At 34.9% G+C, this 16,249-nt stretch overlaps 1 protein-coding gene across 4 annotated transcripts in view; it reads left to right on the top strand.

Moving 5' to 3' along the window:
* The window catches only part of RNGTT (RNA guanylyltransferase and 5'-phosphatase), a 361,923-nt gene that overhangs the window by 333,191 nt on the left and 12,483 nt on the right, over nucleotides 1-16,249 (top strand). The window contains exon 15 of one of the 4 annotated variants that reach the window (XM_063812542.1): nucleotides 15,470-15,493. The exons of the other annotated variants lie outside the window; for them this stretch is intronic. Coding sequence (XP_063668612.1) covers nucleotides 15,470-15,475 — 6 coding nt within the window. The 3' untranslated portion in view covers nucleotides 15,476-15,493. Of the gene's footprint in view, nucleotides 1-15,469; nucleotides 15,494-16,249 lie in introns of those variants that run through there. 4 annotated transcript variants of the gene reach the window in all.

Below are 16,249 nucleotides of genomic sequence, written 5' to 3'. Positions count from 1 at the left end.
GAGTAACAGTCAAAATTTGTAATAATTTTAAATTTTGTTTAACATTACCAAAAGTCGTATAATTCAGTTTGGCTGATACAAAATATGAGGCTTAGCAGACAGTTACATATTTCAACAAATTGAAGTTTTCAAATGTTGCTTACATTTCCGTCTTGAGAGAAAACAGTTATTGTGTGGCAAATAACTTATTGCAGTTTTTGAGGAAAGTGTATATTAAAAACATCTGTAAAGATAGTAAAGTACCTCTGTTTAACTGGTAAGAGATCAGAGTTAACGTCTCACTTTTTGTAGCCAATAATATTCTAGCTCTGATTTACTAAAAGAAAATAAAAATAACAAATATTTTATTTTCTAGAATCCTTTGTTTTATGTCTTAATGCGTTACATTCATGATTAAGATGCCAGCTTTGTTTTCGTCTAAACTTTAAAGCATAAAACTGTTCTTTCTAAATTTTCTTTACAATTAGGTAGAACATTGAACTTATCACAACAAAGATACCTTCTGTCTTAGAGATAATAGATCATCCATAAAAGCTAATTAATGGATTTCTTAGTTAAGAGTAGACTTCAGAAATGCCATGATAATAGGTCTTTGTAGTGGCTTTTAATCTCTTAAAACATGAGGCTTGCATGGGATGAGGCATGAATTAATTTTCCAGCTTTTGACGGAATTGAATTCTAAAACCATCCACATACATATGACAATCACGTCTAAAAAGTAATTAGCTTGCTATAAATACAAGAGATTTCCTGTGAGAAAATTGCTCATACTATCTAACCAATAGAGAAATTTGGCAGATTAGAGAAAAACTATATGTTATCTGAAAGAATAGAACCCTTCAGTTTTTTAGTTTGTTTTGGCTCTTGTGCTTTTTTGCTTAGATTCCATTGTGAGAGAGGTGGCAGGCTGGTTTGACACAGGTTTATGTCCAAAATCTTCATGGAAATTTTTTAATGAATCTATTAAAATGCACAAGGGTGATTTGTCATCCAATTGAAAAGCAGTCTAATCCTTAGGACAAACTTTAGAACTAGAAAAACCTGGTGGGGTTCTCATTCAACTAAGTAGTAGTGGGTATGCCTTGGCTTTTTGTCCATAATGGGAATGGCAATATGCACTTCTTAGAATTACTTTTTGACTTGTATGGAGTTGTGTGGATAAAGCACCTAGCACAATACCAGGCTCATGAAAGTCATTTTTAAAAATAGTATTTCTTTACCACAATCATCCCTCTCCCCTAAAGCAGTTACAAACCATTGCAGATGGGGCCTTATTTTATCATCTTGGGATTCAGATCATTAGGATTCTCAGATGCACTTTCTTTTTACGTGTTTCTTTCACATGAGAAATTATGACATGACACGAGAAACCAAGCAAGCAAATAACTAAAACCATAGGGTGTTCCTTTGAATATTTGTTTCAGGGACTCTGGCTCTCTGGAATTTGGTATACATTTCCAGAAAGCGTAGGTTGCGTGGGGCACTGCTCAGGAGTTACATCTGTGACACAGATATCTAACTTGAGACATTTTGAGATCCAAACATTCTGTTTCAAAGCCATGTTTTACTTTGGTTTTAGTTCATAAGTAACCTCATGGAAAAGCCAGCCTTTTCCAATTCAGTCTGAACTGGAACAACAGAATGAAAATAAACCAAATAGTTTATTATTTTTCTTCATTTACTGCCATTAATAGTTTTATGCTAAAGAATATATTGAATAAGAGTGAACCAAATGGCATTTATTTCTTCAGTTTAGTTCTGTTTTCTTGTTGTTTAGTTGAAGGAGAGGGAATGGAAGAAAATTCTTCTGTTTATGTGATATATCATCATACTTTTCTACATAAATTGAGTGCAGAATAACTCCAGGAAATAACAGGAAAGCAAACTAACCAAGTTGAGACCCCCCATGTCTATCAAATGGTTTGTATGTGTTAACTCATTCAGTCCCAGCAGCCACCATCTGGCAGATTCTGAGCACTGTGCTTCAGGTTACATTGCTTAAAAATTGAATAACATAAGGATTGTGAAGTATGGAGCCCAGTGCACATTTATCAAAAGCATCTGATTCAAGATTTTAATCTAGTTCCACCTTTTTCAAAGTTCTTTATATTCTCTTGTAGTATTCTTTCCTAAATTTTCTCAGTAATGTAGCAAGATGAGGAAGATACTAGATAGAATTGTCCTTAAACTGCCTGCTATATAGTTATCTGTGAAGAAGCAAAAGGGAAGCAGTGTGGTATGTTGAAAGGAACTCAGGATTGGATGTGAGATTTGGGGTTCTTGTCTTTGTCTTAAAAAAAAAAGTTGTGTTTTTGTTTTTTATAATTAATAATGTGTTTTTTCATTAAATCATGTCCAGGATCCTTTCTAGTTTTTTTTTTCCCTTAAACCAAAACCATAATACCATCATTAATGATTATTTGACCTTAAAGATCTATAAAAGAAAGGTGAAAATATTTAAAGCCAAATTAAATTATTGCTTTGAGAATACTATTCAGATTATATGGATAAGAGCTTTGGAGTAAGCTTTGGAGTAAGAGGAAGTAAGTTTGAAACCTTCCATGACTAGCTGCCTGAGTTATACAAACACTATCTGTGACCTCCTGGTAATATATATCTGCTCATTTTTATAGGTTTGATCTAGTTTACTACAAGGGTGATATATTAGCAAAAATAAATTGGAATTACTCTAAAACAGCCTTCCTTATACCACAGAATTCAGAATAAGTTAAATCTGCAGGAGGCTATAACCAAACTGGTTTTCCTAAAGGAACTGCATCAAATCCAAGGTACTCAACAAATGTATGTATCAGAGAGAGCTTTCCAATGAAGTTCCAGGGGTGGGCCTTCCTGCTCATTCAACAGGGAGGTGCTGGAGATATTCTTAATGGTAGAAGAATTGTAGTTGGTTTCTTTCTGATATAAATGCACTCCCAGGTGGTGGTAAGGGAGGTTCTGTTGATTCATCAGAATATGACTGCACAGTAGTAGGAGCTGAAGAAATACTTGTTGTATAAATGACCTATATCTCTTAAAAAGGAGGATATGCTCCCATTTCTGTACCAAAGAAGAGAAGGCTGAGAACCCTCCATGACTAGCAAACACTATCTGTGATCTCATGGTAGCATATATCTGCTCATTTTTACAAGTTTGATCTAGTTTATCATAGGAGTGATATATTAATTAGCAAAAATAAATTGGAATTACTCTAAAACAGCCGTCCTTATACCACAGAATTCAGAACAAGTTAAATCCACAGGAGACTACAACCAAACTGGCTTCCCTAAAAGAACTGCATCAACTCCAAGGTACTCAACAAATGTATGAATCTATGAGCATTTTCAGATACCAGAGTAAATATTAGAAACCACGATTATAAATCTACATATCTGGAAATTAAGAATAATCACATATATACAAATGATGAAATTAAGTATGTGTTGGGCAGTGTGATATAGAGGAGAGACTGCAGGACAATAATCAAGAATGCCAGATTCTGTTCCTGAATCTGTCATATTTTGACTGTATGGGCAATTGTATATATGTGCATTGAGGGACTGGGAGTTGTTCATCTTTCTAGGACTTGGAAGGTTAAAAGATGAAAGATGAGTTTTCTGTTCCTATCCACTCCTCAGTTGGAAGGCCTGATTTATTTCTCTGTGTAAATTTTAGAATGTTTGTGTAACCAAATAACAGCTACATGTTTTCTAAAATCTCTGGATTTTGTATTTTCAAATATGTGTGAACACACATAAACATCGCATATACATGTTTATCATATACATAATACACATACTTGTAAGCATACATACATAAGCACACACACAGCCCAAACACAGAAAACAATACAAAGGAATGATTGCTTCTGTGTTTATTTTTGCCCTGTTATTTTATCTAGGCATTTTATAGTTTTCTGAGTGAATAAAAAGGATGGAAAAAGGAGTGAGCCTAGCAAACCACTACTCAAATGTAACCTCAATTCTCCATCCACAATTATTAGCTCATTCAGGAATGTTTTTTCATCCCTTAAGAGTCTTTCCTCCAAAATTCGGTATCCCATTAGAGTAACATAACTCTCTCTGTTACAAAAGAAAGAACTATTAATAATAACAATAATGTATAATACTTCATTTTAACCTTGTTTGGATTTTCTATCATTTTTCTCTCCACATTGATTACAACATTTCCATTTTCACTCACATATTAAATATTTACTAGTACTTCATCTTTTATATTTTTTAAGTTATATTTTATTTTCTGCAGTTATTTTTTGCAAAAATATCTCCTCTAAGATTCTTTCGTTATAGTACTTATTCTAATGAAGATTCAAAAGAACCTCCGAATTTGAATTTTGGTCTTATCAGTAGGCTATTCGTTAAGTCATCTATTGGATGATTAATAAAATGATGAATTTTAAGGGACTCGAAGCCAACCCTTTATACACTCAGGGCAGACTCACAGAGGTTTGTCATATGTCTTTTCTCTGTCTGTAGCCTTTTAGCTCTATGCTTTCCTAGTGAATATTATTACCGAGGCCAATTTGAACTAATTTGGCAAGTCATATTTCATGAGACAATTTGCTGATCCTTCTCTTTGTAGATATGGTGGAAAATTATAATGGAGATATTTCTTAAGATTTTTATTGTGGGAAATACATGGAAAATTATTTTAAGAAGGAAATTTAGGCTCATTTTAGACTGGCAGACAGGGAGGCAGAAACTTACTTTAAATCCATCCTTATTTACATGTATCCTAGGTCCACTGTTTAAAATAAGAATCTTGTAAAACTAGCTTATAAAAATGTGAAGAGTTAATGTTTATAAAACCTTTGAGTTCCTATTAGTTGTGTTGTATAAATGCATTTCTTATTTAAAATTTGCATGTTTAAAGTATATATTATCCAGTGCACTGGATACAAAAGGGAATGATGCATTTATCTTTTTTCTATCATAAACAATATTGATAAGTGCTGGATGGATGAGTCATTATCTTTCATATTTAAGGAAGCAGGAAATTATTGGTATGTTATGAATATGATGCAATAGGATGCCTTAGCTATTTTGGTTGTTTGTTTCCCATCTGACATAAAAATACGTGTGAGATGGTTTGCTTGCTTACTTTCTTCTCTCTGTTCCTCTGCTCCCCTCTCCCCAGTAGATGATATTGTATGTCCTAATTTTATGTGGCAGCATGGTTTTAAGGGACTTCTTAAAAAACAAAAACAAAAACATGCAGTTGATCCAACTACTAATTACCCTTATGATTTGGCCATTAGGTTGGGCTGATTCTGTTTTGATTTGGTTTTCAGCCCAAAGTGTGTAACTTTTTATTAATATATATATGCAGAATTGGAAAGAGACTGTATTTTTTAAATGTTAAAAAAAAAAAATTTTAGTTGAGCACTTACTGTGCCAGGCCGTTTATTAAAGTTCCATCCCGATTGAGCTTATTGTCAGGTTGGAGATAAAGTGAATTCAACATACCATCTTTCCAAGATGTGGGAAGAATAAGATATTCTTATCAATGAAGCACAAGAACCTGTGGAATCAGAAAGGGCTTTCCAGAGAAAGTGATCCTGGTGGAAGAACTGGCTATCCAGAGGGGAGGATGCAATGCCATTCAGGGGGAAGAGTAAGAACAGAGTCCTAGAGCAAGAGACCCTGGTCCAAGGATGAAAGCCATGTAATGTTTTAAAATCTGATGTCATTTCTATAATTCCTTTGTATAATGTTCATCAAGCTTTTTTTTTCTACACATACTTATTGAGCACCTTTTATGTATTCAGTGGGGGTATCTGGCAATGAACAAAATGACTTGTTTTGTTCACTCAAGGAGCTTACCATCTAATGGGGGTGCATGTAAATGAAAGGAAGGGATTATACCCTGAAATAATATGTCGTGATATTTCAGGATTTGACAAAACAGACTCAGTTCTCTAGAGAAAAATTCTATCTGAAATTTAAATTAAAGCCAAGCATCAACTATACTTTGGTAGCAATGTTATACCAGAAGGACTACAGAAGAAATGGGTGAGAGCATTTGCCCAGCCAGGACAGCCTCTTTACAGTGTAGTCATTGTTTGAAAAGAGACAATATGTGGGAAAGGAAGGTGGCAGAAGCCATGAGACGGGGTCTGATTTAGCATTCTGAGTACCAAGACTCCTGTCCTGAGAGTTGTCTACCTCTATTGTTTATAAAATTCAAGATTAGAATTATACTAGACTAGAATTAACTTCCATGCTAGTTGCTTGAAATCAATCCATTATTCTGTTTGATATTCTGTGAGATTTTTTTTCCCCCTGACTTTGATGGTTGGTTTCGAAATCCATTAAGTGGATCTCAATCAGGTTTGTTTGTTTGTTTTTGTTTTAATGAAATAAAGTAGAAGAGAAAATAGCATAAAGAAAGGAAATAAATTGCTTTATGAAACGTATGTGTGTGTGTGTGTGTCTGTAGTTGGTTGGTATATAAACTGTTTTTCTTGCATTAGATAAACTGGATCAAACTTAAATGACTGTAAGTAAACATTTGCCCTGCAAAGTTATACCTTTTGTTTATGAAGGATTGTCTTATAGATGACTCCATAGTCAGTGTGCTGGACTGGGATGCTGCAAGTCTGGACCCTGGTGCTAGTTCTGCACCCAAAGAGGCATATGCTTTGGATAAGTTACAGGCTTTCTGTGAACCTTAGTGTTTTCCATCTAAAAAGAGAGTTGGGGCTGAGCATGGTGGCTTATGTCTGTAATCACAGCACTTTGGGAAGCTAAGGCAGATGGGTTGCTTCAGCCCGGGTGTTTGAGACCAGCCTGGGCAACATGGTGAAACTCCCATCTCTACAAAAAATACAAAAATTAACCAAGTGTGGTGGCACACGCCTGTAGTTCCAGCTGCTAGCAAAGCTGAGGTGGGAGTATCACTTGAGCCTGGGAGGTTGAGGCTGCAGTGAGCTGTGAGCGTCCCACACCACTCTAGCTTGGGTGACAGAGCAAGACCTTGTCTCAAAATAATAAATAAAGAGTTGGCCTAGGTGGACTTGGTACTCTTTCAGAAGCAGTTGGCTATAAAAAATCAGTTGTCTTAAAGTTGATTGGACATTTTCACAGTTCTCTGTTACTAACTCAGAGAAGTGTTTCTAGGAGGTTAAAAAAAAAAAAACTTGAAACAAAAAATATATATAGCCTACTATCACATGATTCTGGTTCCTGACGGATGCTTTTCTCCCAACCTCCATCCAAAAGTATATGGTCCACTGCAGGCAAACAGATCTTCTGAATGAAATAAGGGGCATAAAAACACATGGCATGGTACCTGCATCATAGGGCCTTAAAAAAAAATGTAGAGTTGAGAAAATGTTGCTCAAGATCTCAGCTCCTGCACTGGCCACCATCATATAGGCTACTTGTCACAAAAGTGAGGAAGTCATGAGAGGGAGGGAGGGATACCTCTAGAGCCTTTATTCATTTCCATTTATCGGATCTGCATATAAGTGCTCCCTTACTCCTTTGTGAGATGTCAAGGTGACAGAAGGCATCTTCCAGGTACCTTTTCACCACTGCATGCAGTAGGGAACATCAAATACCAGAGGGATTCTGCAGTCTCAACCCCTTTGGTGTAAAGACTACCTAAAAAGACAATCCAGCCATATAAAAAGTAACAGCCCATTTATCTCATTCATATGTTTAAGGTCAGTTTTCCTGTAGGAGATCTCTGAGACAGTAGCAATTAAACTGAGCTATATGTAGCAACATAGTACATGCTACAAACTAAGTTAAAATTGTCAAAGAACTTTTCGTTTGTAGCAGTTTCTTAATGTTATGAGGCACAGAACTGTGTGGCCATCAGAAAGACAGAGCTGCTAACAACTCCATTTGGGGCATTGTTAGGCAGTTCTGTTGACACATGAATACATTTCATATGATTATCATAAAATTGTGGCCTGGAAATTGAGCAGCCATGGTGCTGCATTTTAGACTTCACATTTATAATAAGCTGTAATAAAGTAAACATTTTAAATGGATATAAGAATAGACATTACTTGCAATCACAAATGTATGTTCAATTGAAGTGCTTTTGAAGCTCAATTTAACAAAGCAAACAAATTTCCTGGCATTATTAACATAATTGTTCTCATTGTTGGGTTTTGATTTCTAAAAAAATATTTAAACAAAAAAACAAGTTACTAAAAAACAAAATTCACAGAAGGAAATGTAACTAAGAATGAGTTACTTTGCCTTTATCATGTCGGATTAAAATTAAAAAAAAAAAAAAGTCTCAGATGTTCATTCTGCCACCCCCTCCCCACCGACTTGCTGAACTATTGCTTGGCCTGTTTAACTCAGAGCTGTTTAACTCAGAGCTCATATATCAGGATTAATTTAAGGTTAAATTCAGCTATTTGCTCTGCCATCAGTAAGCTTTGCAGTGGGCCTACTCAACATTTATCTACTAGTGAAACTCCAGGCTGTGTGATAGTTAAAACACGGAGCTTACAGAAGAGGACTAGAATATCCATTTTACACCAGAGTGGAGGAAGCATGACTATATGCAAATTTAGCACCAATTAGATGGTAGGATTTGAAGGACTGTGGTCCCTGGAATATTCCAAAAGCAAAAGTGGAAATGATAGTGATAACATCTGAAGTGTGGTGGCAAGACAGTTAAAACAGTGCTAATTTGGAGCCTCTGGGCACAGAACAGTACCAGGAGGCGATCCACTGTGTCTCCTTTGGCAGCTGGCAGCTGGCAGACAAAGCAAATAATGAGTCTTTGGCTTGTTACTTTTCACCATTCCATAGTGTTCTCCAATTTTGAATAAACCCCCAAAACAAACATCCTTCCTGCATTGTCGTTTTACTGTAGCAGACCCTCATATAGCAAGTGTGCTACTGGCCCAACAGTCTACCACAGTGGAAACCACAGGAACTCAGGGTTGCCGGTGTACTTGCTTAAAGGTTAGCGTAGGCACAGCATGGCATTGGTAGGAGGCGCATTCTTCAAAGACTCACATGGTGATTTCTTATAGTCAGGGAGTTGAGCTGACTTAATCAAGATTAGAAGGAGGCATGCTAGTGTGAGAATATCCTGTAAAATACTCACCACTTGAAAGCATTCCTGGCAAGCATATCATTTACCTGATATATAATTTCATTAAGCACCAAGATTGTGCTAGTTACTTTCTAGAGAAAAGATGAAAAGCTACCTACCTTAATTATCCTCAGACTTAATTTCATATACCCAGAAAACAACTTTCCAGAAAATAGTGGTAACCACAGCTACCTAATTTAGAACAGATCCTCTGAAAACTTGCTAAGAGCAGTTGAGTGGTGAACGTCCAAAAATGTACAACTTTTTTCTTTGCCTGCATAATTTTGTTTTTTTTCTTTATTCCCACTAGAACACATTCTCCTTACCCTCACTGGAACAACTGTAGAACAGAAACCTAAGGAAATATAGGAGGTGGGGAAGGAGGGAACAAAATGAGAAATTTAATGTGATTCCAAATGTAATCTTTAAGAACGTGAATTGTGAAAATTCTGATCTCCCAAAGATCAGGCAATCAGATACTTCTAAATGTAGAAATCTTTAGATAATAGCACGTATTTTACCTGCAGGCTGAATTTTATGTTTGCATCTTTTTTCCCCCTGCATCTTTGAAAGTGAAAGCCGGTAAACCAGTTGCCAGAACGGAAAAGACTGTTTTAATCACCGGAGCCTGCTAAAAATGTAAATAATGCTGATAAATCAGTAAAATTTTTGTATATTACTCAACCGAAATGCACTTAATCCCCATTTCACAGACCCAGTTTAGGACACTTAGAACTTTCTTCGTCTTCTTGTCCACACCTTTTCCCTACCCACTTTTGAGATTTCTCCTACTTTGTTTGTCCTATCTTCTTTCCAGACCCCTTTTCTCCAGACTAGTATTGACCAACACATGGCACTTGAGGCTCATGGTTTTGGGATTTTTTTTCTTCACATGCAGCCTATGTTTCTTATTTCTATTTTAGAAGATTATATTACATTAAACTCAGCATGACCTATGAGAGTTCACATGTCTCTCCTTTAGTTTATGGTGACTGCAAAGGATGCTCCATTAGCTGAACTCCCTTAGCTCTTTAACTGTTAGTCATTTCTTGATTTGGAGTAAACAATAATAAAATTTTCCTTTTCCTCTAGTGTGTTGAATTTCCCAGTTAGTACCAAGAGGTAGTACGATGTAGAGCTCTAGATCCAAATGCTGTCTTGAAGAAACTATTTAAATATTCTCATTCTTAATTTCCTCATTATTATAAAAAGGATAACAGTGTATGTAAAGTGCTCAGCTACATCACAGGTAGTTAATAAATGTTAGTCTCTCCCCTTCCTTTCCCTATGAAGGAAAAAATCTCACTCAATAATTTAAAAAGTAAATATCTATGATGAATATAAATATATTGGCTATAAACCTTAAATTAATTTTGAGTACAAGTTACCAAAGTAATGAATTTGCTATTTCCTCTGGTTTTATAACACCCCAATATGTGAATGTTCACACATACACACCAATTAATAGAGATAATTGGGGAGGGCACTTTAGTACTTGAATATTTCAGAATAAAAGGGTTTTATTTGATGATTTTAAAGTTTCCTGCTTGGAGTTTCAGCTCTAAAATGTTTGATTATCTGAGAGATAACTTCTGAGAGATAACTTTGTGGTGTTTTTGGGTTTTAGGGGAGAAGATATTTAGGGAATGTGATACTGATGCAGATAATTTATTGTAATCATTTTCAGATTTTCAACATTTTCTGAGTGGCTTTTTAAATAGCCGCTATACCTGGAGCTGATGAGGAAAATTTAAATAAATCCATCATGAATGTTTTTCAAGGAGTGCATAGAGACACAAAATGAAACTCTAGGGCTCTGAGCAATGTGATTATCACTCTGTACTTACGTAATGCCTTTGTCAATAACTTCAAGATTTCTTTCTCAAAGTAGAAGAAATATAGTTGTTGAGAAAGCATATATAAAATTGCAATGATCTATGCATGGCAAACAGTAAAATACCCAATTGGACATATCAAAGGCAGGTTATAGCTGCAAGTTACAGTTGGTCAGAAGGTCTCAGTGAGACTTTGCATTGACTTGAGGTACAGACTTGTAAGAAAGGAATCCTAGAAGTTTGTTTGCTCAGGTGAGTCCAGATCACCACGAGAACATTTTTCGCTAAACTAAAGAGTTCTGTGTTTTTAGTCTAATGGTTCAAGGCTGTGTGAGTCTGTGGTCTTCGGTGCCTGTAAGTGCCACTAAGGCAAATTGAATGATTTTAAAGGAGAAAGAGTTTAGAAGATTAAAAGGAGAAAACCTCAACATTATTGTTGGTGTTCTAAGTGACAGGCTGAATAAGAAGGGAATCTTTATTTATTTTTTCAGCATTTTGGTTTACTCCCACATAACCACATTAGATCTATCCAGAGGACAGTTCTCTTGAGGTCTCTCTGTCCTGTAAGAAAGGCAGAGTTGAATAGTTGAGTTTAAAATGGGTGAGAAAGGAGATAGTTATATGTAACCAGCACACATTTCTAAAAGAATGAAAAAAAAAAAAGAGAACACTATTGGATCCAAATTGTTAGCATGTCCTTGAAAGTAAATGTAAGGACTCCTTGAAGTAATCTGAACTATACATTGACATCTTAATGAATTGCCTAGTTCAAATATTATTAGGTCTAATACATTGTGAACTTTGTTAAACATGGATATTTAATAATCATTAAAATAAACTTAGTTATTTGTTACTGCCAGAAGTAGGTAGACCATTTATTAAATTCAATGTGAAAAATATACTTTATGAAATATTTGCATTAGTTGTGTAACAGACATCTTAAAAAATGGGCAACATCAAATAAGCCAGTCATTGTATGTATAACTATAAAGAAAAAAGTGTTAGACATGCATATTGCATTTTTAGCCTCCTCCTCATGTTAATGGTGGATGTTAAAGCTTTCCTTGGTTGTATATCGATTTTATTATCCCAAGCATGTATTGAATCCATGATCTGCTTATAATTCTCATCATGCTTGGTATTAGTACTAAACAGAGAACCAATATATTATGCCGTAGAGTTTGGCACTCTGTTTAGTAAGTCATTACCACTACCTCACCTTACCTGGCAGAGCTGCTTGTTTTGTCCATGTGACTTCTTATTTTTGCTAGTTATGCCTATAGAAAGGTCATTCAACCCAATAATGGCTTCTCATTTAGTCTAGAAATCAGACAAAAGCTTTGCAGCTGTGAAATGCAGCCCATTTAAAAATTAACCTATTGTAAATTCTTAATGATTGAGAAATTCTGCAATTTGCTGTGATTTGTGGTTTGTGCTGCAATTAGAATAGCAAACAGCAGAGATGATGCAGTCAGAATGACGTGCATTTGGGAAGTGAAGAGAAAGAAACTTTAGCAGATACTGTGCTGGGTTCAAGCCAATGTATTATGCCCTTCTGCCCTCATCAGTCATATATCACTTTGTCTCCCACCTTTAGACTCTCCCAAGTGAAATGTAGTCCTTGGAAATAATTACATAAATTACTGTTTTAAATACTTAAATACTCAAGAAGTAAAATTGTCCATAAGTGTAATCTACCTTTTCCTCCTTTAATATTTTCTCAACCTAGAGCCTAGATTCTTAGCGAAAAGAAGGACGTAGATTTTTGATTCATGAAGACCTAGAATTCAAATTTTGTTAATAAAACAAATCAGCTCTGTATCCTCATGCAAATTACTTAAACTCTCTGGCTTCAGCGTCCACATCTGGATATCTCTCTGGACTCTTGTACAGATTAAATTAGATACTGTATTACTTAGTAGGGATACAATATGCTTCTTCACCATTTACTGTCTATTAACCCCTGATCAAATTATATAACTCCTCTATGCCTCTGTTTCCCTCTGTGAAATGGGGATATTAATACCTACTTCCTAGGGTTGTTGTGAGCATTAAATAAATAAAGCAGAACCCTTAGAACAGTACTCTACATCTAGTTAGTATTCCATAATTATTAACCATTGGATTGACAAATCAATAATCAACAAATAACTTACAATGATAGATAATGTAAATGAAACATGTAGGGTACACTAAGACAATTTATTAGAGCTAGAAAAATAAGCAGGGCTATGTCATTTAGTGCTTTGTAATGGGAAGCCACTGACAAGGATGACGTGATTGAAATTACTTTTTTTTTTAACTGACCTATTTCTTGTTTTTTTTTGTATTATTTTTGTTTTTATTCACCTTCTACATACAGTAATTCACTCCTTTTGGTGTATGAGCTTAGACAAGTGCATATAGGCATAGAGCCACTACTAGAATCAAGACAAAATAGTTCCATCACCAGCCCCCACCACCGCCATTAAAAAAGAGCCCCACATGACAACCCCTTTGTAATAAATTGCTTTCCCCACTCCTAAATCCTAGTCTGCTTTCTGTTGATATAGTTTTGCGTTTTCCAGTATGTCATGTAAATGGAATCACATACTCTATAGCTTTTAAAGTCAAGCTTCTTCAGTTCAGCTCAATGCATTTGGAATTCAACCATATTATTGTATTTATCAATAGTTTACTAATAGTTCTTATTCCTGAGTAGTATTTCATTTTATGGCTATACTGCAATGTGTTTATTCACCATTTGAAGGACATTTAAGTTGTTTCCAGTTTTGGATGGTCACAAATAAATATACTGTAAACATTTTTATTCAAGTTTCTGTGTGAACAAATGTTTTCATTTATCTTGGGTAAAATATCTAGGAGTAAAATTGCCGGCTCTTATGGTAAATGTATGTTTGACTTTATAAAGAAACTGCCAAACTGTTTTCCAACATGGTTATACAATTTTACATTTCCACTAGCAATATATGAGAGTTCAGTTGCCTTGCATTGTTGTCAACACTTTGATATTGTCAATATATTTTATTTTAGACATTCTAATAGGTATATATAGTATCTCAGTGTGATTTTAATTTGCATTTTCGTAATGACTAAAATGATTTTGAACATACAGTATTTTTATTTGCTTATTTGTCATCTATATAGCTTCTTTGGTAAAGTGTCTGTTCAAATCTTTTGCCCATTTTTTAAATTTAGTTGTTTGTTTCTTACTGAGTTTTAAGATTTTTTTCATGTGTTCTGGTACAAATTCTTTGTCAGATATGTGATTTGCAAATACTTTATTATAATCTATGCTTTGTCTTTTCATTCCCTTAACAATATATTTAGAGAGCATAGGTTTTAAATTTTGATGCAGTTTATCAGTTTTTTATTTTATGAATCATGTTTTTGGTGTCATTTCTAAGAAATTTTGCCTAACCCTAGGTCACAAAGATTTTCTTTTATGTTTTCTTTTAGAAGTTTTATAATTTTCAGTTCTATATTTATTGAGGTGTACTTTACACTTTGATTTTTGTGTAATGTGAATGATGTAGATTGAGATGCGTATTTTATGTATGAATATCCAATTTTTCCAGTACCATTTATTGAAAAGACTATCATTTCTTCATTGCATTGCCTTTGTGCCTTGGTCAAATATCAATTGACCTTATATTTGTGGATTTATTTGTGATCTCTCTATTCTGTTTCGCTGATCCATGTGTCTCTCTGCTTACCAATAATACCACACTGTCTTGATTACTATAGCTTTATACTAAGTTTTGAGATCAGTTAGTATCACTTCTTCAAATTTGTTCTTTTTCAAAATTGTTCTAGTTTCTTTGGCTTTCCACATAAATCAGGTTGTTGATATCCATTAAAAAATCCTTTGGGGAATTTGCTTGTGATTATGTTAAATCTATAGATCACTTTGGGAAGAATTGACATCTTAACAATATTGAATCTTTCAATCCGTGAACATGGTGTATATCTCTTTTTATTTAGGTTCTCCTTGATTTCTTTCTTTCATCAGTATTTTGTAGTTGTCAACATGCAGATCCTGCACAGATTATTTTTAGATTTATACCTATTTCATGTTTTTTAGTTGTGTTAGTATAAATTATACTTTAAAATTTTAAATTTCCAACTGTTCATTGTTGGTATATAGAAATTCAATTGGTTTTAGTATTCTTATAGTCTGCATCCATTCATGTATGTATTTAACATCTTTGGATTCTGCAGCCTTGTTAAACTTATTGGTTCTAGGAGCCTCTTTGTAGATCCTTCTATGTAAGTAATCATGTTGTCTGTGAATAAAGACAATCCTATTTCTTCCTTTTCAACCTGTAGGTCTTTTATTTGTTTTTCTTTTAAGCAAGAGAATGACTTGATTGGATTAACATTTTTCAAAAGTAATTGTGGCTTCAGTATAAGGAATTTATGGGATGGAAAAATACAAAAGAGACCAGTTTGGAAGCTGTCACAAGAATCTGAGACACTGTGATAGGTTGGACTATGATGATGACAGTAAGAGAAGAAACACATATACTAAGATTATATTTTGGTTGTAGAATTAATAGGCCTGAGTAATGGATTGAATATTAGGGGAAAGAAGAGGAAGGGATCAGGAGGACACCAAGATCTCTGTCACAAGGAATTGGGTGGATGGAGTTGCCATTTACTGCATTGGAGAAGACAAGAGAAGAAACAGATTTGGAAGCAGGTGAAAAGTTGAGTTTTGAAAAAACATATATTTACCATATAGTTAATTATAGGATATAAGAAGAAGAGCTTGGAAATGAGTTAGATCTATGTGGGACCCCATTCAAAGGCTTGTAGAGACATTATTTCCATTGCATTGCCTTTGTAGCTTCAGCATCCAAGATCATAAGATCTTTTTTACCTCAGGCCTTTGGACACGTTGTTAATCACTGTCTTAAGTGTGTGTGTCTCCCCTCCCCTTGGCACTCCCACTTGCTTTTGCTTCCTTTCTACTGCCTTCCCTCCCTCCTTTCTTTCCTTCTTTAGGCTGGGGTCTTATCATCCTATGGGTCTTAGCTTAAATATCATCTCCTCAGAACCCACCTAAAGCCAGATATTTTTCTCTCTGCATTAGTCTCTGTTACACAATATTTTCTCCATAGGCATTATCATTTTGTAAACATTTTGTAGTTGTTTTCTTGTTTGTTGTCTGCCTTTCACACTAGACTACATTCTAAAGATCAGAGACTGTGTCTACCTTGTTTACCATTATGTCACCAGTCCACAACACCTTACCGGGCACATGGTTGATCAGTATTTGTCAGGTGGGAGGAATGATGGTTCTAGAGCTCAGGAACTGTGGCAAGAAA

The sequence above is a fragment of the Pan troglodytes genome, chromosome 5 (assembly GCF_028858775.2).
Source record: "Pan troglodytes isolate AG18354 chromosome 5, NHGRI_mPanTro3-v2.0_pri, whole genome shotgun sequence".
NCBI lineage: Eukaryota > Metazoa > Chordata > Mammalia > Primates > Hominidae > Pan > Pan troglodytes.
Note: the sequence above shows the minus strand (reverse complement) of the source record. Positions and strands in the feature narration are given on the sequence as shown.